Here is a 21,556-nt window from a genome sequence, read left to right on the forward strand (position 1 = left end):
ATGGAAAGACCCCAGCATCCCATATCTCTGTAGTTAGAACTCAAATTTCTCTGCTAATCTGGCTGGTCAGGCAATTAACTAAAGTCTTTACAATTTTCTTAAAAACCTTTCATGAGATTTACAACATCTGACAAGCACTAAGTACAGCAGCCTCATTATCTTAGTTCTCTACTGTATTAGGGAGAGAACCATACAGTAGGCTCTTGTGTGATAGCTCAAAATTCACAAAACCATTGCAATATGTAATTTCCCTTTAAAGTGGAGTAAATTTTAAAATTTTACTAGTGCTGGGTGTTGACTTTGTTTTGGGGGCCATTTCCTGCAAATCAACACACTTTTATTACTTCAAGAGATGCAATAAACTGTGGGACTCCTTCTTGCATATTGCCCCCTCTGGGCCAATAATTCAGACGACACCCCTCAAAATGGCCAATACCAGTAAGTGTGGACCCATCTCAAATCATTTATGGAGTATCTCCTGCTTAAAGAGAAGCTAGGGGAGATGCGAGGGGGCTTGCACAATCTTTCAGGTCTTAGCTGTTAATGGTCCTCTAAGTTCTTAGGATGCCCTGCTTCACGAGAGGGTTTCTCGTCATCAGAGGCTTTCAAATGTAGCTGGACAATTAGGTTTTGCTAGTAGTGGAGGAGAAGTCTGGGCTATATTGATAAGTCAGGAAGTTCAACTAGATTATTGGTTCTCCAAGTGTGGTCCCTACACCAGCAGCATCAGCATCTCCTAGGAACTTGTCAGAAATGCAAATTCTCAGGCATCCAGAATTACTGAACTAGAAATCCAGCAATCCATATTTTAAAAGCCTTCCAGGTTATTTGGACACACACTTAAGTTTGAGAATCACTAACTAGATAACCAGAATCCCTTTTCACTTTGAGATCATATCTGCGGGGGAATATTTTTAATTTTAAGGCTCAGATTATATGCTGCCTAACTGATGATAAGACATGAGAGGTCATCTTACCCTGCTGCAAGCACAAGACAAGTTTTCTTAATAATATGTATTTTATATACATATATTTATGTGCATAAACAAACATATGCTCACTTTTGAGAATTCAGAAAATGTGGAAAAATTAAATAATCACCTAGAGGTAATTGCTGTTAATTTTTGGGTATGGTTTTTTCAGTTTATTTGTATGCTTATATGTTTTTAATATACTGAAATCAGGGGCAACCTGGGTGGATCAGCAGTTTAGCGCCACCTTTAGCCCAGGGCCTGATCCTGGAGACCCGGGATCGAGTCCCACGTCAGGCTCCCCGCATGGAGCCTGCTTCTCCCTCTGCCTGTGTCACTGCCTCTCTTTCTCTCTCTCTCTCTCATGAATAAATAAAATAAAATCTTAAAAAAATATATACTGAAATCAGCCTCTAAATCTGTTTTCACTTAGTATTATTTCATAAGCATTTCTGATGTCATTAGGTATTCATTAACATTTTTCAATGGCTAAAAATTATTCTATTTGATGAATCTCACATAGCTTACTTAACCCATTCCTTAAATGTTAGGCTTCCCCCCCATTTTTGCCCACTGACAACCTCTATTTTACTTAAAACAATTCCTAAAAGTAAAATGAACACAATTTTAAGGGTCAAAGGAAATGAACTGGCTCAATGTATATTAATATTTGTAAGGCTCTTCTTGATACATGGCTACCAGTGTTATATATATATATATATATATATATATTTTTTTTTTTTTAAGATTTATATATTTATTTGAGGGAGAGGACGCATGTGTGCCCATACACAAGTTGGGAGGGGGCAGAAGGAAAGAATCCCAAGTAGACTTCCTGCTGAGCCCAGAGCCCCACGTTTGACTGGATCTCAGGACTCTGAGATCATGACCTGAGGTCATAACCAAAGCCAAAATCAAGACTGAGAAGCTCAACCGACTGAGTCACCCAGGTGCCCCTCTGGTTTATACTCTTATCTTACTGCTGGTATGGGTTGGCCTCAACACATCTCCACCGTAATGAATACTATCTTAAAAAGAAAACAAATTGTGCTATTTGATGAGTGAAACATGGCATGGTTTTTCTCACTATTTCTATTTGAAAGTCTTTCCCCCTTTTTTCTTAACTTATGATATTATTTCACAGCTTTGGTAGCCCATGGCATTACTTCTGTGAACTGTCTGCTCATTATTGCACTGTTAGCATCCCCTCTTGGTTTCTTTTCTTTTCTTTTTTTTTTTTAAAGATTTTATTTATTCATGAGAGACAGAGAGAGAAAGAGGCAGAGACACAGGAAGAGGGAGAAGCAGGCTCCATGCAGGGAGCCCAACGTGGGACTCCATCCCGGGACTCTGGGGTCACGCCCTGGGCCAAAGGCAGGCACTAAACCACTGAGCCACCCAGGCATCCCCCCCTCTTGGTTTCTAAGAGCTCTTTTGACATTATGGGAATGAACCTGTTCTTGGAGACAGTTATTGCAAACATCTTGTCCTTGTCCTTTAAAATGTCTACATTGATTTTTGACTTGCAGAATTTTAAATGTGCTAATGGTCAAGTTCTCAGAAAGTCCATGCTCACAGTGTGACTAGAGTCATCCATGCTTCCCCTCGGTAGTACTAAATTTTAACCAAACTGGAGTTTTTCTGGTCTTGTTTTTGGAGTATAGTTTGAGGTCAGATGTTTCAATATATAATAATATTTTCCCAAACAGGCAATTTCTTGGATACTATATGTTAAACAGTTCATTCTTTACAAATTAATTTATGATCTTTCTTTCTTCTTTTTTAAATAGATTTTATGTATACTACAGTTTCTTAGGGCTCTCTTCTGTACTACTGATTTATCCATTCAATATCATGCCAATTATTGTGGCTCTAGAACTAATTTAACACCTTGTGGGATGTCCTTTCTCATAGCTGTTTCATAAAACACTTTAGCTACTGCATTGTTTTGTCAAGCTAAAAAAAATAATTATGTTGGGATCCCTGTTTAGAAACATGGATGTTTTAAAATTCAAATATATATATATATACTGATTAAGTCTTATTAGTTTTCATCTTTTCTTCACAATTCAGTTTAATATTTTGGTTTTGGTTATTATTATTATGATATTTTAATTTTTTTCTATTATATTCTTCTGACTAGTTAGTGTTGGGATATACAAAAGCTATATTAACTTTTGTCTATCTATCTTTTTATAGAGCTTCACTGAAATAATTTAGTCTTTGGGGTTTTTCAACTTGATTCTATTAGCTTCCTATATACATAATCATCATATCTGCAAATAATGACAGTTTTGACTCTTCCAAATATTACATTTCTTTTCTGTGTCATTTATGTTGCATTGGCTAAAACTTCAAAACAGTATTAATATCCATGTCTTGTCCAGGATTTTAATGAGAATTCTTCTGGTGTTTTACCATTAAGTAAAATATTCATTATTGGTTTAAGATAAATATTCTTTATTATCTTGGGGGAGTATTTTTCTGGTTTTAGTTTCCTAAGAGTTTTTTCTTTAAAAATCGCAATTTTGGGGCACCTGGGTAGCTCAGTCCATTAAGCATCTGACTCTTGGTTTCAGCTCAGGTCATGATCTCAGGGTCTTGAGATCAAGCTCCACATCGGGCTCCACACTCAGCATGAAGTCTCCTTGAGATTCTCTCTCTCCCTCTCCTTCTGCCCCTTCCCCTATTCATCTCTATTTCTTTCTAAAATAAATAAAATCTTAAAAAAATAAAAATCACAATGTTTGTTCGGGTTTTGTATCTGTCCTAATTTCATGAAATGGATCAGGTGACTTTCTCTTTTGTTTATAATGTGGAACAGTTTACAGGAATATTTATTTCCTCATAGTATGGAAGGACTCCTAGTAAGACCCTCTGTTTTAAGATCATTTTGGATGTAATTCTTTGAACACATTTTCTCCTTCATTAGAGGTTACCTAGATTTTTCATGAGGTGTTTTAAGTTTATCAGAATCAAGATGATTATATATTAAATATGTCATATATTAAAATGAAGCCATTACATTTATATTTTATTATTTTATATGTTAATATCTCTGATCTATTTTTCTCTTTTTAAAATTAGACTTTCAAATATTTCACATGTTTAAAGAAGTAGTTGTCAATTTTCCTGCTTTCTAATTATGTAATTTCTACTTTTATCCTTATTATTTTCTTCCTTCTGCTTCTCTTCAGTTTGTTTTACTGTTGTTCTTCTAATTTTGCAATTATTCATTATATGTTTTTTCTTTTTAAATGATAGAAGTATATGTCACTTTGAATTTACTTCCAAATATAGTTCAGGCTACATTCTACAGTTTTTGCATGAGAACCTTCTGATTTTTATTATTTTTGGAAATAATATAATTTTGGAAATCTATGGTGGTGGTTTTGATCTCCTTTTGAGTCTACTGTTCTTTAGGATAATTTAAAAATCTCCAAGTGATTGGATTTTGCTTGTTTATTCATTTAACCTTCTCTTATTAATTCCTGAGTTCAAAAAAAAAATTCCTGAGTTCGTTGCCTTACGGTAAAATAAAATAACCTTTATGATTTTTCCGCCTGGTTTTATATAGTTTTTTTTCTTTGTGAACTAGTTTAAGATCTATTTTAGTAAATACTCTCTGGATCCTTGAAAGAAATGAGATATTTAATTTGTTTATAGGTTATAGTTATTTCATCTGAGGATTGTGATATTTATTTTTGCTGCTTGACCTCAAAGGCAGAAACAAATATTTTAAAGTCTCTCAATACTTGTATCTCTGTCGGCTTCTTCTTTTATATCAATTTTCTTCTCAGAACATATATTCATCCTGTTTTTTACAGTATGTATTTTGATTCTGTTATTGCACACCTACAATTCAGTCATAATTACATCTCAGAAATGAATGTGCCTTTTATCAAATAAAAAGTGACCTTCTTTATTCCACTTTGTGCTTTTGGCATGTTGGAAGGTTAGTTTGCTTAAAATTAATATAATTAGTAATATAATTTTTTACTTTTAATTTCTCTATGTCTGATAAAGGATAAAATAAAAGATATCTGTCCTTTTGTTTTAGGCATATCTCTTCCAAGAAGCACATCATTGGATTTTATTTTTTAACCAAATATGAGAGTACTGTTCTTTTAATAGGAGACTTTAGCACATTTTTAAGGTCATTATTGATATATTTAGCCTTAACTTCTTTCATTTTGCCTTGAAAAGTTTTTAAATGTTTGCTTGTTATTGTTAGGTTGATGTATGGAGTTGTTGAATCACTATAGTGTATAGATGAGACTCATATAACACTGCATATTAACTAACTGGAATTAAAATGAAAACTTAAATGTTTGCTTATTATTTGCTTTCTGTCAGAGTTCAACATTGATTGGGTTCATGAAATTTAAACCTTCCCAGATTTGAAAGGTGTGCACCCTGTTTTTGATTTCACTCGTGATTATCTAATTATTCAAATTTTCTTCTGATTTATACTTTTTCATTATCAAAGTGAAAAGAGGCAATGAAAAAAATTGGGCATAGTTTTACTATTGCCTTTAATGAGGCCTCCCTCCTTTCAGGCCTCCCTGAAATGCGCTTTCAGCCTTGGTTAATATAACCTTTGGGCACTACCTCCTAATCGGTGTGTGCCTTCAGGAAAACGTTTCAACAATGGTACTTCTGTTTTCACTCTTGCAAGCTTAAGATGACTTTCTCAAATGAACTGAATTATGTCTCCCCCAAATTCATATGTTGAAGCCTTAACCCCCATTGTGACTATATTTGGACAGAGGACCTTTAAGGGGGTAATTAAGTTTTGACAAAGTCAGAAGGGTGAGGCCTTCATTCACAAGGGCTGGCATCCTTAAAATAAGAAGAAAAGACAGCAGGACTGTGCACACACAGAGAAAAAGCCACGTGAGGACACAGTGAGAAGGCGGTTGTTTGCAAGTCAAGAAGAGAAGCCACGAGAACAACCCTGCCAGCTCCTGGTCTTAAACTTCCAGCCTCCAGAACCATGAGACAATAAATTTCTGTCGTTTAAGCTGCCCTGTCTGTGGTATTTTGTGATGGCAGCCCGAGCAGACTCGTACATCTTTACACATGGCTATCCATAGACTGTACATCTTAAGATCATTGGATCATGAGTGTTTTCACAGTGAGTTGAAATCTCCGAAGGGTGGCATGGAGAGAGGGTCAGAGTGGGACAGGAGAAGATCTTTGGAAAGATTTGGCTCTTTCCAAAACTAAGTCCCTGCAGTAAAAGAAATGGCAATCCAGTGTTCAGATTTCGCTGAGCCAGGTGGGAGAGGATTTGATTTCTTCAGCCTTTTTTTAGAAGACAAGAGGAGTTTGGATAGATTTTTCTCAATTTAGCTCCATCAAAATTATAAGTAGTAGAAATTTCCTCCATCCTTTCTAATTCTAACAAAGTGGTAAGCTATTATTAGTTTTTGCTGTAGTGTGTTTTCATTTTTTTTTCTTAGTCTTCATAGAAGCCAGAAGACTGAGGTAAGGTTTTGCAGAAAAATTTCTGCTTCTGATACCCTTTATAGAAGTTGCCATCCCTAGAGTCTATCTCCAGGGGCCAGTTTTATAATCTGTAGAAGTCACACGGAACAAAGAGTGATGGAAACACATCTACAACTCAGGCCTGGTAGAAATCTCATGCAAACCCTTTCCCTAGTAGAAGAAAATTTGATGTTTGAGGGCTCAAAATAGCAGGTTCTTGAGATTGAAGGATGCATGGCCCCTGTAGTAGAGCTCAATGGAGGGCAAACATAGGCATGGTTAAGTCAGGGAATGAGGATGCTCCCTTTATTTTGTTTGCTCATTTGTTTAACACTTTACTCATCGTTCAACGAATATCATTGTGCAACTGTTACAAACCAGGCACAGTGCTGGGTGCTGAGTGAGAACTTGGTGTTTCCCTTGCAGTGGGGATTTCAGGCAGGTGCACCTATGGCAAAGTGTGTGGGCCATGGGGATTCTCCTCCAGAGGCCCCAGTGGTCATAGCCACTGGGCAGAAGTTCCAGGGCAAGGGTACATATTTGGCTTCTACACAAGGAGATGCTTTCTCACAATTATACTTATTTATCAACAGTACAAGCTTTCCTTTTGGGGTGGCAAGTTCTTGGCCATTGCAACGACTCAAGAGGAGATGCTCAAGGACACTGCTGATGAAGACTTAGAATTCACCAACTATAAGTGTGAGTGCTTTGGAGACAGGTCTTTGTCTCATTCAGTTTTGGAACTGGTACCTCACAGTGCCTGGCCCAGGGTGGACGTTCGATAAAGGCTTAGCAGGTACGTGAAAGGGTGGATGAATAAAGTGGAAGACAGGCTGCAGTAGGTGATTTCCCCAAGCCCCTGCAACTCTGAGAGTCAAGGATTTCATATTGTCAGTGCCTAAAAGGGGCCCAGGATAAAGCTTCTCACCCTCAGCTCCAAGATTGGCAAAACTCACCGTGCAAGGTGGCTGCATCCAGGGCTCTCCATCCACTTGCATGGGCAGCAGCTTGTTTGTCCTGGAATTCCAAGAAAACACAGTGAGCTTTGACTCTTCTGGAGTCAAAGAATGAGGGTGGTCCCCCCAAAGGAAACAGGAGTGGGAAGACCTTATCTGCCTACCTAGGAGTGGTTCCCAAAGACTCTCCTGGAGGGCTTATTAAAAATAGGTTTCTGAGCCCACCTCAGGAATTCTGACTCAAGGCTATGGGTGATTCTGTTGCTTTGGTGCTCAGACTCTAGTCTGAGAAACCTGCATACTGTGGCTCCTCCAGGAGATCCTTCAGGCATGCTAAAAGATTTGAGTGAGCAGTGAAGTCCACGGAAGTCTGGGAAACAGTGGCCAACAAGTATGGCAGCACCGCTGCTGAGCAGACCCTCAGTCAACAACCAGCCGGAGGGCCTATGGACTGTGCCAGAAACTCCACAGTGAAATGGGAAAGGTTATGAAATGGGAAAAGGCCTGGTTTCTATGTTGAGTGAGAGGTTGCATCATGTCAATGAGGTAACGTCTTCAACGTATACAAGGTACAGCTCAGGTCTGACTGTGTCTTGCCTTGCCCCTGCTCCTAACTATCCTCTCTTTTATGTCTCAAACACCAGGGCATTTTGTAGTTCCATGGATTGAGAACCTGGCCTAGCTGGCAAGTGGGGTCATTTTGAATACTGTCCCTATGGGTAGTTGGAGAGAAGACAGTGTTGCTTTCTTTTTTGGGACAAGGCTTCTTTGGCATATGGATTCTGAAAAGGAGAGAGAGGAGGTCTTTTGACTTCTTTCTGTGGAAGAGATATGCACTCTTACTGGATTGCCTTCAGGAGAAAAAGGGAAGCCCTTTTGGAAGTCTCTGGTCGGGTGAGCAGGGAACAGTAGCCACCCACTGGCTGGGAAGCTCTCACCTGGGTTTGGCATCTGCCCTACTTTTGAAATAAAAAAAAATGAGGGACACAGGCTATGTGTTGATGTAGATGATTGTCTGACTGATCCTGAGAATATTTAATAGTAAAATATAATAAAATGAATCAGGAAAGGAGAGAGTGGCATTTTGGTTCTTGGGGCTGAGAAGCGTGTCTGGGAAATGCCCAGGAGGATGGGGATCCTGGCTCACCATCTCTGTTCTACCTTAAAATAGGTCTACTGAATATGAAGAAAAAGTCCTTCCTCTTACATGTGGCTTTTTTTTTTTTATTCCCCTGGGACTGAGATGTTACACTCTCTGCGGTCTGTATCAGCCCTGGACCTACTCAGTGCTAGAGTCATGGAGGATGGACAAGGAAAGAAGTACGGAGATTAATGTGGAAATTAGGGGCCCCAGCATGACAAGAGCCCAGAAAGAATGCAAGCAAAGCTTTGGATAATAACAGAAAAGAAAAAGAAGATCCAGGGAAGCACTGAAGAACAGGGTTTAGTAGGATAGACCTTCAGCTAAGAGATGTCAGGGAACCAGCTTTGGGGTTCTTTCTGAGGGAGGCAAGGTAGTGCCAAGAGTAGCATTTCCCCAAAAGTGTGCTGAGGACACTCACCCAAGAGGTTTTGGGACAAAAGGGTTCTGGTCAAATATCTCTGGGAAACCCACATACTGTGGCTCCTCCAGGAGATCCTTAAGGCACGCTAAAAGATTTGAGCTGAAAAAATTAGATGGGAAAAGGAAGGGAATAAAGACTTCTCAAATAATCAGGTGGAGAAGAATCTGATGAGTTTTACTGACTCAACAGAAGCAACTGAAATCAGAGGATCCCCTCTATTAGACTTGATTTCCTCCAGCAGCCTGCAGTGACTGACCTGTGGGGTCCACATCCTCCTGAAGCATCACCCTCTTAGGCAATTGGGACCGATTTGCTCATGTTGATGGTTTGGCTTTACAAAGGCAGAGAGGAAACAGTATTTCGAAGGCCACTATCAAAGAAAGAGCAAGCAGAGAACCTGAACCTGGTTTTTGTCACAGTGTGCCCTCTAGCATGCATCTGGCATCTTAATTTGTAAAGATAAGAAAAGGCAGCACTGAGCAGAGGATCATAGGGGACTGGAAGGAAAACTGAAAAGGAAGAAATCAAAGAGGGAGACAAACCATGAGAGACTATTAACCATAGGAAACAAACTGAGGGTGGCTAGAGGGGAGGAGGGTGGGGGGATGGGGAAACTGGGGGATGGGCATCAAGGAGGGCATGTGATGTAATGAGCACTGGGTGTTATATGCAACTGATGAATCACTGAACTCTACTTCTGAAACTGTGATGTACTATATGTTGGCCAAATCATAAAAAAAAAGGCAAGGAGTTGGACCTCTGGTCCTCTGACCTCATAATCTTATGTGGCTAGAGAATTTCACTAATTCACTGTAAAAATAATAGCCAACAGGTCATGGGTGACCCTTCAGTTGATGTCCTGGATGGTTGCATTATACCTCGTTTGGGAAATGGTCTCTAAAGACATTATTTTTTTTTTTAAGATTTTATTTATTCACTCATGAGAGACACAGAGAAAGAAGTAGAGACATAGGCAGGTCCCTCTGCCTATGGAGAAGCAGGCTCCTGTGGGGAGCCCAAGGTGGGACTTGATCCCAGGACCCTGGGATCACACCCTGAGCCAAAGGCAGATGCTCAACTACTGAGCCACCCAGGTGCCCCTAAAGAAATCCTGTATAAATGTTATCTTCTGTACCTCACTCTCCCTGCACTGAAATCCAAAGATGGCTTCCTAGTCCTTGTGTGTATGAATACTGAGGGGGTGAAAGACTCAGAGGCCACTGGGTAAGAGGAAGCATACCTGATGATGACAGAGGAGCACTGGGCCAGCCTCCTGCCCGCACTCTTCAGGCCGGTGTAGATCTGCCCCATCTCCATGGCTCCCTCCAGCCCCACCACTTCAAGGAGCTGGTCACTGAGGTCTGCAGAGTAAGACAAGCAGAAGCAGTGCATACACATCTCTCTGTTCCTCAGGCCAGTTTTGGTCAGAAACCCAGATCTGTCCATATCCTTTGATCTCCCACCAAACAGCATTTTCATACTCATTCTGAATAGAGGATTTCCCCAAAGGTCAATAAATATACCTTTTCATGAACAGAAACCCAATTCCAGTGAAAAAAGGTTTTGATTCAGAACATTAAATGCATCCAATGAACAGGCTGACATTTCAGGAAGCCTCTTCAAATGGAGAGTAACAAATGATGAACCAGCTATTTCCAAACTGATTTTCAATCTTCCTCCCCCTCAACACACACTCACCCTCAGTGCAGCTAAAGACACATTGGTTTGGGATCAGGATAGGAAAGGAATGATGATGAAAGTCCTTATCCATAGCTGGTTCAAGTTTCTTTTCTCTGAATGTTCGAATAACATCACGGCCCTATGATGATGACTGATGGTTAATTAACCTCAAATTTGGCCTGTGGTAAGCCAGTGGTGAGCCAGCCTCCTTGGACATCCTTGGGGAAATCAATGACCTCTTTCAGGACACCAGGTACCTCATCTGTGCCAAGGAAAAGAGTATTTCACCCATACCACATTATTTTGAGTCCACGTAGAAAAAAGCAAGACAGAAAATATGAGTCTCAGGCACTGGATCAATGGCCTCTCACAATGACAGTTACTTCTGATTTGGCACCTGGAAGACATTTTTTTTTTTTTTACAGAGTTCCTGAGGCCTGATCTGTGCCTGCCCAATTTCTTAGAAAAGCAATGGCAGGATCAAGGATTGATGTTGGGAATGAGACTCACTTTTACAACACAACTTTCGTACTTAAAACAGAAGCAAAACAAAAGGCAGATTCTTTAAAATATTTCTTTCTTTCTTTCTTTCTTTCTTTCTTTCTTTCTTTCTTTCTTTCTTTCTTTCTTTCTTTCTTTCTTTCTTTTTTTTGCCTATGAAGGCAAAGGTACTTTTCTCACAGATTGCATCTAGTCACTAACATCCTATTATTACCCCCAAACTAGAAAGTGAATGCTTTTATTTACTTAATGGATGGCTTTTGTCTAAGGTGCCTCCTGGTATAGTGTAACAGTGTTAAGATTGCCAAGGAGAATAAAAAAAAAAAAAAAAGATTGCCAAGGAGATATTTGGGTTTGTCTTTACTTTTTTGTTTGGGAGACTATTGTCTTAAAACACTCTCTTGATGGATATATTTCTAATGAAGAGTTAAGCAAACCACTGAGCTGACCACAAATGTGTCAGTATTGCTCCAGTCCAACCTACTGATGCTCACCGAGGGGCCAACAGATACACAAACTGTGTTTGTTCATCTTTCTATGATAGGCCCATAAGCCTTCCCCTCTATTTCAATCCACACTCCCATTCTTCTTCTCTGGCTCTTGCCCTCCCCTACCCCCATATCTGTGAAGAGATGCTGTCTCCTTAAACTCTCCATCTCATTTGGGCTTGGAACAAGAAGCCATGAAAGAGCAATGTTTGTTTAGGAGAATGCTCCAGGCTCTCTTAAGGAGTTTGGATCCAATAAACAACAAATGTCTAAGCCTCTAGTCATTTAATTAGCGCCCTTCTTACCAAAGAGCATTAAATAACCACTGGATAGTCTTAGCTTACTGTGTCATTTTAACAGTGTCTGCGAAATCAGCATGGGTTATGAATGAGAGAGGGGGAAAGGAAGGGAGGAACGAGGAGGCAGGAGGAGAAATAGAGGAGTGTGTCTAAGGGTGAGGAGGGTGGGGGAGTTATACTGGGGTAGGAGAAAAAAAGCAGTAGAACTTTTCAGAGGTTCCTCTAATGGCAGAAAGACAGATGTCTTGTAAAATGTTGCTCTTTGTAGCAGGCTTCAGGATCTGACAGTGCTGTGATAGTTCAGTGTTTTCCCTCCTTGAAACATTCTCTGGTAACAAAATGTTCTAAGAAGCAGGGGACTTAATAGACTCAAGTGTTTCAGCTTTTACAATGTCTTGGTCTTTTAACAAATTTTCCTGTTGAATGGCTTTAAGTTGTTATCACTTCCCACACATTACCTTGCAGCTATCACTTCCCACACATTACCTTGCTTCCTGGCTCTAGAAGAGAAGTAATGAAGGCTGATCTCATCCACATGGTGGGTGGGTGGGGGGCAGAGGCTTACACACATGTGGGACTGAGGAGATAAATGCAGGGTAAGGGGCTAGGATCTTGGTATACTTTTCACCATTCTGCTTTTGAATTTGTACTCTAATAAATCTTTTCTGGCGTAAAGAGGCTAGGATGACTCCTGTCTACCACTGAAGGGAGACTTGACTGCTCTTCTATTTCTCCACCATTGCCTAGGTGATCTTTCTTTCAGTTTCCTACAATGCCTACCAGGAAGTTCTGAGACAAAGAAATCTATTTAATGTTGTTCTCTAAACCTATGGGGACCACAGGGTTCTTCTTTTGTGTGATATCTATAAACAGTCCATGGTAGTTTTCTTTGATACATACTTTGGGATCATCTGGCATCACTTAATTCCCTTTACTTTCTTTAACACAGAGATACATATGCACAAATTAAATTTAGAGTTAAAATGAAACAGAATAGAATGCAACTCAATATCCAAGCACTCAGAACAATTAGTGTTGGGAACTCAGAATCCAGGATCAAGACATCTGGTATACCAGGTGTCTGTTTTACCTGGTACCAATGATTCAGAGTGTGGCTTTGGCAATTTACATCACCTCCATATTGTCTTTACACTTTTCAACTCATTAGTGTTTAAGCTGGAATGTCCATGCACCTTACTAAAACAGGAATTCATTCATTCATTCATTCATTCATTCATTCATAAGTTACTGAGTAGCAACTGAATGCCAGACAAGAATTGGGAATACAAAATGTTCTACTCTTGAAGGGCTCTTGGCCAAGTGGGAGAAAATGTATTGGGTGTAAAAAATGCTATAATTGAACCATAGGGACCAGGAGGCCTGAGTAACTGATTCCTACTGGACTAAGTATGGGAAGGAGGTGTCACAGATGTTTAAGAAGGTCTTTTTTTTTTTTTTTTTAAGAAGGTCTTGACTCATGAATGACAGGTAATTTGCTGGGTTAAGAAGGAAGAAGAGCAAAGATGTTCCAGGGACAGAGATGATCATATGTAGGGTTGGATGGTCACAGGATGCCGAAAGAAATTAATTTAGTAATAAATTCACTTGGCAATTTCTTCGAAAAATATAAAAAAAATTTCTACCTAAAGAGAATTACTGCCTAGAAATAGATTTATTTATTTATTTATTCATTTGACAGAACTATAAGAAGAAGGTCACTGAACTAGGCACAAGTTTGTTGCAACCACAGCATGAGGCCCTTCAGCTCTGCTTTTGGTAACAAAGCCTTGTGCTTGTGTGCAGGGAACAATATATGCTCTCTGAGCAGGAAAAAAAGATGAAGAATGGGGAAATGGAAAAAGGAGAATGTGAAAGCAAAGCAAGAACAGCAAGGACGTCAATAGCAGCAGCTCCAATCTGGCCCTCTTGACTCAGCCTCCAGCATGTGATTTTATAAATGCAAATCTGCTCATGTCATCCTCATACCAAAAATCCTTCAGTGGCACCAATCACAACACCAAGTGCTGGCAAGAAGAGACGAAATGTGCATTCTTTCACACCTATGATGAAAGTGTAAATTGGGAAAAACTTTTCAGAAAGAAATTTGACAATGGGAGTCTACAATTTTCATACTGTTGATTCATTAATTCTTTTTTTGGTACCAATCACAAGAACTCATTGACAGGATCTAAGTTCACACAAACATGAACACTGTTGTATCATTTATAATGGTGACATCCCCCGCTCCTTCCCCAATTTCCGTCTGTGCGAGAAGAGTTAGATAAAGTATATGGTATCTACGATGATAGACTTTTGTGCTGCCATTAAGATATTTACAAAATTTCAGAAACATTAAATATGTATATCATGTTAAGTGTGAAGGTGAGATATGCACTTATTTATACACAGCATGCTCTCAGCTCCATCAGAATATGCATAGGAGAAAAGGACAAATTCCCTTCAAATCTTAACAGTGGGGAGTTCTGGATAATTAGATTAAAGAACATTGTTCTTTTCTACATTTTTCTATTTTTCTCTAAGTATGTATTAATGTTATAATTTAAAAGCCATTTAGAGAAAGCTATCAACTGACTGCTTTTCATACTTGTAAGCATGATGTGAACTTCCTGGCTTGATGCCCAAGGCCTGTCCCCATCTGGCAAGAGGCTGCCTCTGCAGTTTTGTTCCTTGACACCTGTAGGGCTAGGTACCTGCTCTAGACGTACACAACACCGTGTAGTTTTCTAGGTAAACTCTCTGGTTTTCCTCCTTTGTGCCTCTTTGTATGCTGTACCCTTGCTTGAAACGTCCATTTCTATTTTTACTTCTTCATCAAAACTTTACTCAAGTACTATCAACTTCAAGAAGCCTCCCTGCATTCACATGCCTGCAGTCTGGTTTAGATCCTCCTCCTCAAACTTTTCCAGGTAGGTGTGGTCAAAGACAGAACAACGGGTTGATGTGCTGGCAGTGGGCAAGAGACGGTTGTAATACTATAGCAGAGGATCTACTTTGAACAGGCAGGGAGATGAAGGACTGGAGGAAGGGGAGAAGGCAGTGAGAGGTGTTATGAGTTCTAGGAGAAGGTGGGAGAAGGAGAGTTAGAAAGAGGTGCTGTGAGCAGTGCTAGTACATACCAGGTTCCTACTGTGGCCTCAGTGCTAGGCAGCTGAAGAAGAGGGTGGCAATGAACATTAGCATCAAGGCAAAGAGGCTAGGTCAATGGTTGCCATACTTTGCTGCATGTTAGGGTTGCCTGGAGAGTTTTTACAAATAATGATGCCCAGATTGCACCTATACCACTTAAATCAGAATGTGTGGGCCCAAGAGCTAGGGATCAGTGTTTGTTTTTAAAGATCCCCAGGGGGACAGCCCTGGTGGCTCAGCTGTTTAGCACTTGCCTTCGGCCCAGGGCGTGATCCTGGAGACCTGGGATCAGGTCCCATGTCGGGCTCCCTGCATGGGGCCTGCTTCTCCCTCTGCCTGTGTCTCTGTGCCTGTCTGTCTCTCATGAATAAATAAATAAAAACCTTAAAAAAAAAAAAAAAGATCCCCAGGGGATTCCAAAAGTAGCACCATTTGGGAACCATTGGGCTGGGTCTTTGGGTAGATCATCCCCAGAGGCTAGTGTTTCTCAAGGTGTGGTCTTGTAGCAACAGCATTAGTGTCACCCAGGAACTTATTAGAAACATGAATCGTCAGGCCCCACCCCAGACCTACTGAATCCAAAATGCCCGGGGTTAGGCCCAATGGTCTGTGTTCTGACAAGCCCTCTGGAAGATTCTGGGGCATGCTCAAGATTGAGAACCTGAGCCTTAAGCAATAAAACTTCCCAAAATATATGCAGGAGTTAGAGTGAAAAAGAATAGAAACAAGTTACTTCCTGACTACTGTGATCTGGAGCTTTTTCTCTTGAAAATTACGAGTTAGGAATAATACTGACCTCACATACAGTTATGAGATTGAAATGGAAGAACTGCATGTGAACGTGTCTGGCACTAAAAGTCTCCTGGTTTCACTTTCCTTATCTGCCAGATTCAGCCTGACAACTCCCCATTCATTATCTGTTTATCTACCTTCTTAGAGCTGTGCACAAGTGTCCCGAAATCCTAGTATTCAGGCTAAATTTTTTTCAAAATCTTCAATGGTCCTCATAGTTTCCCACCTCCACACAGAGGCCGTGAACTCAGGGAAGCTCTACCTTAAGTGAGCATCCGCTCAGTCTTTCTCCTTCCTCTTATCTCTTCCTTCCCTCTGCTTCTTTTCCCACTTCATTGATCTCAACAGTCTCATCTTGCTTTTATTTTCTTGGGCCTGCCCACTGTCGGCAGGAGGGGTTGGAGCATTCAAGTTAAGGGGCACGTCTGATATGTCCACTCCCTTCTTCAGAACCTTCCATGGCTCTGGAGGCTCCTTAGCCAGGCATACGCGGTCATTTGATAGCTGGCCCTGTTCTCCTGCACAGGTGTCCCTCTGCTTGGAGAACTCCTGTTTACTCTCCTGGATTCCCCAGGCACCGTGCTTCTTCCTTCTCCTGTGCTCAGATAATGGATCTCACCCAACGACAACTGTTTCTGGACATATCACTCTCCCAACTCCAGTGAGAGTTGAAAGTGCGGATGTTTTCCTGTTTTGTTTATCTTTGTAACCCTAGTAACTAGCCCAGCCTGTGGCACATAGAAGGTCTCCCAATAAATGTTTGTTGAATAAACTGAATAAGATACATGCTTTAGTGCCAAAGACTTTAACAGGTTTGACCCAAAAGAGGAAAAAGATAGTGAATAATAATAATAATAATAATAATAATAATACTAACTTGCCTAGATTGAACTAGGTAGCAGGCTTTCCATGACTTAACTTATTTAATCTGCATATAATAGGTAATGATGACCCAGTCTGGTTTTTACCTCTCTCTCTTGATACATAATTTTTATGATCATTCTCATCTTGGCTTCTGGTTCACATTAATGAAAATTCAGTCATTTAAGATTCAAGGGAAGCTCAGGACATATGAGTGGCATGATTTGAGGCTCTTGCTTGCTATACCACGGGAGATCCTTAGCTTAAAAGGATGCCTTGCTACGCTCAACCCCATTCCTACCCATTTCCCCTTCAGTCATACTACAGATTTAGGTCTGAGAGTTGCAATGGGCCAGCCCAGGGAACCAAGAAATCCTGAGTGGAGGTGCTGAAACCCTATGTGATGGCGCCCACAGAGTTTCTGAACCATCCTACCATATTGGAAAGGAAGCCTGCCCCCTATCCTTCAGGCATCTGTGTAATAGAATAACACCTGTAGGCACTGTCCCTTTACCTGGGTTATAGCAGCACAGGGGAGCTGAGATATTAGGTGTCATTGCTTTGGGCTGGAGTCCTATCAGCTCACTGGGTAACGCAGCTTAGCTAATGCTCATCTGAAGCTCTTACTGGCAGGAGTATGTGTCTGACTAATTAAAAATGCAAAAAGGAATTTGTCCCTACTTGATAAATGGCCTCTGGTAGACAAGGAGTTGACAGAGAATGCTGAGAAACACTGCACAAGGTCTTGCTTTTGGGGCTAACAGCTTCAGCTCTGTGTCCATAAGGGGCAGGTTACTTGTCCTTTCTGAGGCTGTTAGTTTGCTAAGCCTGCCATAAGAAAATCCCATGAGGCCAGGTGGCTTAAAACAACACAAATTTATTTTCTCACAGTTGTATTGGCTGGACAGCTCAGATCAAGGTGCTGGCAGGGCTGGTTTCCCCTGAGGCCTCTCTCCTTGGCCTGCAGATGGCCACCCTCTGGCCGCCTCTTCACACACTTTTCCTCTGAGCTTGCATATCCTGGGTGTTTCTCCCTGAGCGTCCAAATCTCCTCTTGTTATAAAGACCAGTGAGATTAGATTAGGGTCCCCCCTAACTGCCTTCATTTCATCTTAATCACTGCTTTAAAGGCCCTATCTCTCGATACAGTCACATTCTGAGGTAGAGGATTAGGGCTGCAACATATGAATTTGGAGGGTGGCAAAACTCCCCCCAGGTCTCTGCCCATAATAGGCACAATAATAAAGCCTACTTCATGAGTTATTTTGAGGGCAAATGACTTAAAGAATGTGAAGGTGCTCTATAAACAGCAATAAGAAATGTTCCTTATCATGGTGCTAGGGAGAAGCTGACACGCACTGGAGGGGGGTGGGGGAATCCTCTTGCTCTCCTCAGAAGGAAGGATGCAAGCAGAGCTCACCTTGTGGGCGGGCCAGGTTCAGTCCCCACAGTCTAGAGAAGTGAGTGGTAGCTGGCAGGCCTCTCTCAGACTCGGCCTGCCAAAGCTGTGGCAGGTATCACCTTGGGCTCCTCTCCTGCCTCCAAATTTCCATGGAGATGGGCCACGTGCCCTTGGCAGCTCAGGCACCCAGAGCCCCACAAAGCCAGGCACTGATCAGACGGCCTCAGCTTCCCACTGGGTCTGGTCTGTGCGGATGAAAGACTGCTCTGGGCTGAAAAGCTTCAAAGCCAACTTAGAAGCCTGGCAGCCTGAAAATAGCCCAGGGGCGGGGAGATGGAGAACCCCACAAGGCTGTTCCTTGATTTTCTGGAGGGGAGGGGCTGTGGGGTTTCCTAGGGCACAAAGGGCTAAGGAAGGAAGGCTGTAACTGACAGACACATTCCCATCAGGCCTCTCCAAGCACCAGGCCTTTAGGGATCCCAACCACACCAGCCCTGAAAAATAGTCTAGGATCAATGCTTTTCCTAGAGATCCTTGCTCAGACACCAGATAGAGGCAGAGGGGCCTTTGCCAGCAAACCAAGCAGGCAGGAGGGCTCATTCCCCAGCATTCTGAAAACCCAACATGAAGAATGTGCCCCTGAGACAAACTGTGGGTACAGAGCATGGGTTCTGGACAGACTTACATCAATTACTACTGCTTGGCACCCACTAGTGTTATTACTTTGGGAGAAATCACTTTGCTTCCTTGGCTCTGTCATCTTCTTCTTCTTTTTTTTTTTTCTTAAAGTGGGCTGCATGCCCAGCATGGAGCCCAAAGCAGAGCTTGAATCTGTGACCCTGAGCTGAGATCAAGAGTCAGATGCCCAATGGACTGAGCCACCCAGGTGCCCCCTCCAATTCTGTCTTTTATCTGGCAAACGTTGATTTAATAATTCACTGGCAGGGCTGTGCGTGGTGAGGTTTAGAAGTGAAGCAATCAGGAGCCCTGCACAGAGGCCACACAGAAAGCCCTCAAGAAACAGTGGCAATTATTGTGATTTTATGTTTCCTTAGAAAGGGGTGTCTTCAGAACATCCTATCTTTGCTACATGGTAAGCCAGTGGTCCTCTGCAGATGGTCATTAATGTAACCCAGAGAAGGCAGTACAGGAGGGGAAAAAAAAGAAGGTGATGAGGAGATGGAAGGTAGGGAAGGCAGGGGTAGGAAAAGAGGGAGGGGGAAGGTAAGGGAAGAATGAAATGGTGAGAAGAAAAGCAGACATACCATGACAGCCAGAGATACTGTGACCTTGAGCTTTTGGGATGACTGCCCCTCCTGGCAAATGAAGCACCCCTATTTCTACTTCTTTAAAGCAAGGAGGAGGCTCAGCATTTTATTTAGAAATGAGTTTCTTTAGTTCCTTTCCTTTTCCTGCATTCGTGTGTGTGTGTGTGTGTGTGTGTGTGTGTGTGTGAGAGAGAGAGAGAGAGAGAGAGAGAGAGAGAGAGAGAGAGAAAGAGAGAATCCCACAGTCATCCATTGTTTCTGGGCTGAGCAAGGAGTCGAGGAGGATCTGGAGATACTTCAGGCATAGTTTGCCGCCCGTGGTCTAGCTAGGCACCTCCTTTGAAGGCAGTTTCCTTTGTGCCCTGCTGTTGTCATACTTGCTTGCGGATTTCTTCTACTCCCAGGGTCTGTAAAGCCCCATAAGAGTGGCTATTGAGTGAACTTTGCCTCTGGATAATTCAGAGGGAAACAGGTAGGATGGAGAAACAGCCCAGAGTCTCTGCTTTCTGAAGAGGAGAGGCCTTAGGGTTGGAGGCAAGGGGAATGTGTTGATCTAGCAGACAGGAGCTGGGAGTTTTGTCTCTGCTCTGGCTGTCTAGTTGTGTGACCTTGGGGAAGTCACTTTCTTCCTCCGGCCTCTGTTCTCCCTGATTTATGGTGGGGGCAATCTATCCTTCAAGTCTGTTTGAGCTGTTCCAACAAAAGTAGCATTCCATGTCTGGATCAAGAGATTGGCAGCACTCCTTACCATTCCTTAACAATTCTGACAGAACATTCTGTGCAACTCTAAATGTTGAGGCAAGAGAAAGACCAAGCTCAGGCTCACAATGGCCATTGTTGTTGGTTCCTGAAAGCCTGCTGTGTGGTGGGGTGGGGAAGAAAGAGTGGGGCCTCCATCCTGTGTGGCTTTCTCTTCCTGGGTTGGGCAGGGCTCTGACAAAAGCTCTGTATTTTGTGGAAGGGGGGCTTCTAAGCTCCTCTATGCACAAGGGTGAAGTGCTTGAGAAGAGGAGAGGCAGTGTGCTGGGGAAGTTTCCAGGAAGAAATGATCTCCTGGAAATGGCTCTGAAGTGAGGGTCTGACACTATCATGTCTCTAAGGAAAACCAAGAATAAGAATGTCTCTATAGTCTGGAAGGCAGTGGAGGAACAGGGAATCTTGACTGGGTGTTCCCAACGAAGACATGAAGAGAATGACCATTACTGACCCCAGACTGTAGGCCAGGCCTAGAGCTTTACAAAGGTTATTGCTTTTAACCCTCATGGCAATTCTGTTAGATAGAAACTATTATCTCAACATAAAATAAAATAAAAAAACCCTCTTGAGGCTCAGAGGGCTTGAGGAGTTTGCCTAATGTCATCAAACTGCCATGTGGTATAGCTGGAATTCAAACCAAGGCTTGTTTGACTCCAAAAATAAGCTCTGAATAAAGAACTCAAGGCAGAGACAAAATACCTTGGATAGGGTGATAGGGTGTCTGATGGCAGGGAAGTGAGCATGGAGGGAGCGAGCCTCTTCTCGGCTCCTCTCAGGGAAGACTTCTTGGCTGCACAATCTTATTAAATGGAAGGCTTTCTCGGCTTGAATGTAAAATGCTATTGTTGGTATTTTGTTGGTATATTATCTGGCTTTATTTTGCTCATAGAGCTTGAGAAGCTTCAGTTCCAGGTACGGTGTATATAATAAAATAAATCAATTAGTGGTGAGATTTTCCAGTTCAACTCAAACCTGATTCTCAGGCATGACACATATAATAAGGTACATTGCAGACATCTACACCCACCAAGCTAATCACAGCTCAGAGAGATGTGCACACCACCCACCTGCCCCAGAAATGCAAAAGTAGAGAGTTGTGATCAGGAGGGACTTTTTCTGGTTGTTGGGTCAGGATTGGCCAGGGAGGGAGAGTTGGGGGAGGGTTTTGTGGTGGATATGGAGAGAATGCCATGTTTGGAATACTAGGACTTGGCTCTAGTCCCAGATCCACCAATTACTGTGGCCTTGGACAGGTCAATTAACCTCCCTGGGCCTCATTTTTCTAATTATAAAGTGTTTCTCAAGGGTGCTGTAGGGGATTAAAGTGAGATGATGAGTATAAAATATTTCGAGCATCTAGTGCTAAATTCAAGTAGATGC

General features: G+C 41.8%; 1 protein-coding gene across 5 annotated transcripts in view; it reads right to left on the minus strand.

Moving 5' to 3' along the window:
* DGKG (diacylglycerol kinase gamma) overlaps positions 1-21,556 on the minus strand; it is a 205,836-nt gene that overhangs the window by 16,151 nt on the left and 168,129 nt on the right. For 4 of the 5 annotated variants that reach the window (XR_008662175.1, XR_008662174.1, XR_008662173.1 and 1 more), the window contains 2 exons: positions 10,223-10,343; positions 7,418-7,478 (listed from right to left, as the gene is read on the minus strand). Coding sequence is in view for 2 of the 5 variants with exons in the window: in XM_055308224.1 (XP_055164199.1) it covers positions 7,418-7,478; positions 10,223-10,343 (182 nt within the window). In the remaining 3 variants the exon portion in view is untranslated. Of the gene's footprint in view, positions 1-7,417; positions 7,479-10,222; positions 10,344-13,923; positions 14,011-21,556 lie in introns of those variants that run through there. The other variant, XM_055308225.1, reaches the window with a different exon arrangement.

Source organism: Nyctereutes procyonoides, unplaced genomic scaffold (genome assembly GCF_905146905.1).
Source record: "Nyctereutes procyonoides isolate TBG_1078 unplaced genomic scaffold, NYPRO_anot_genome, whole genome shotgun sequence".
NCBI lineage: Eukaryota > Metazoa > Chordata > Mammalia > Carnivora > Canidae > Nyctereutes > Nyctereutes procyonoides.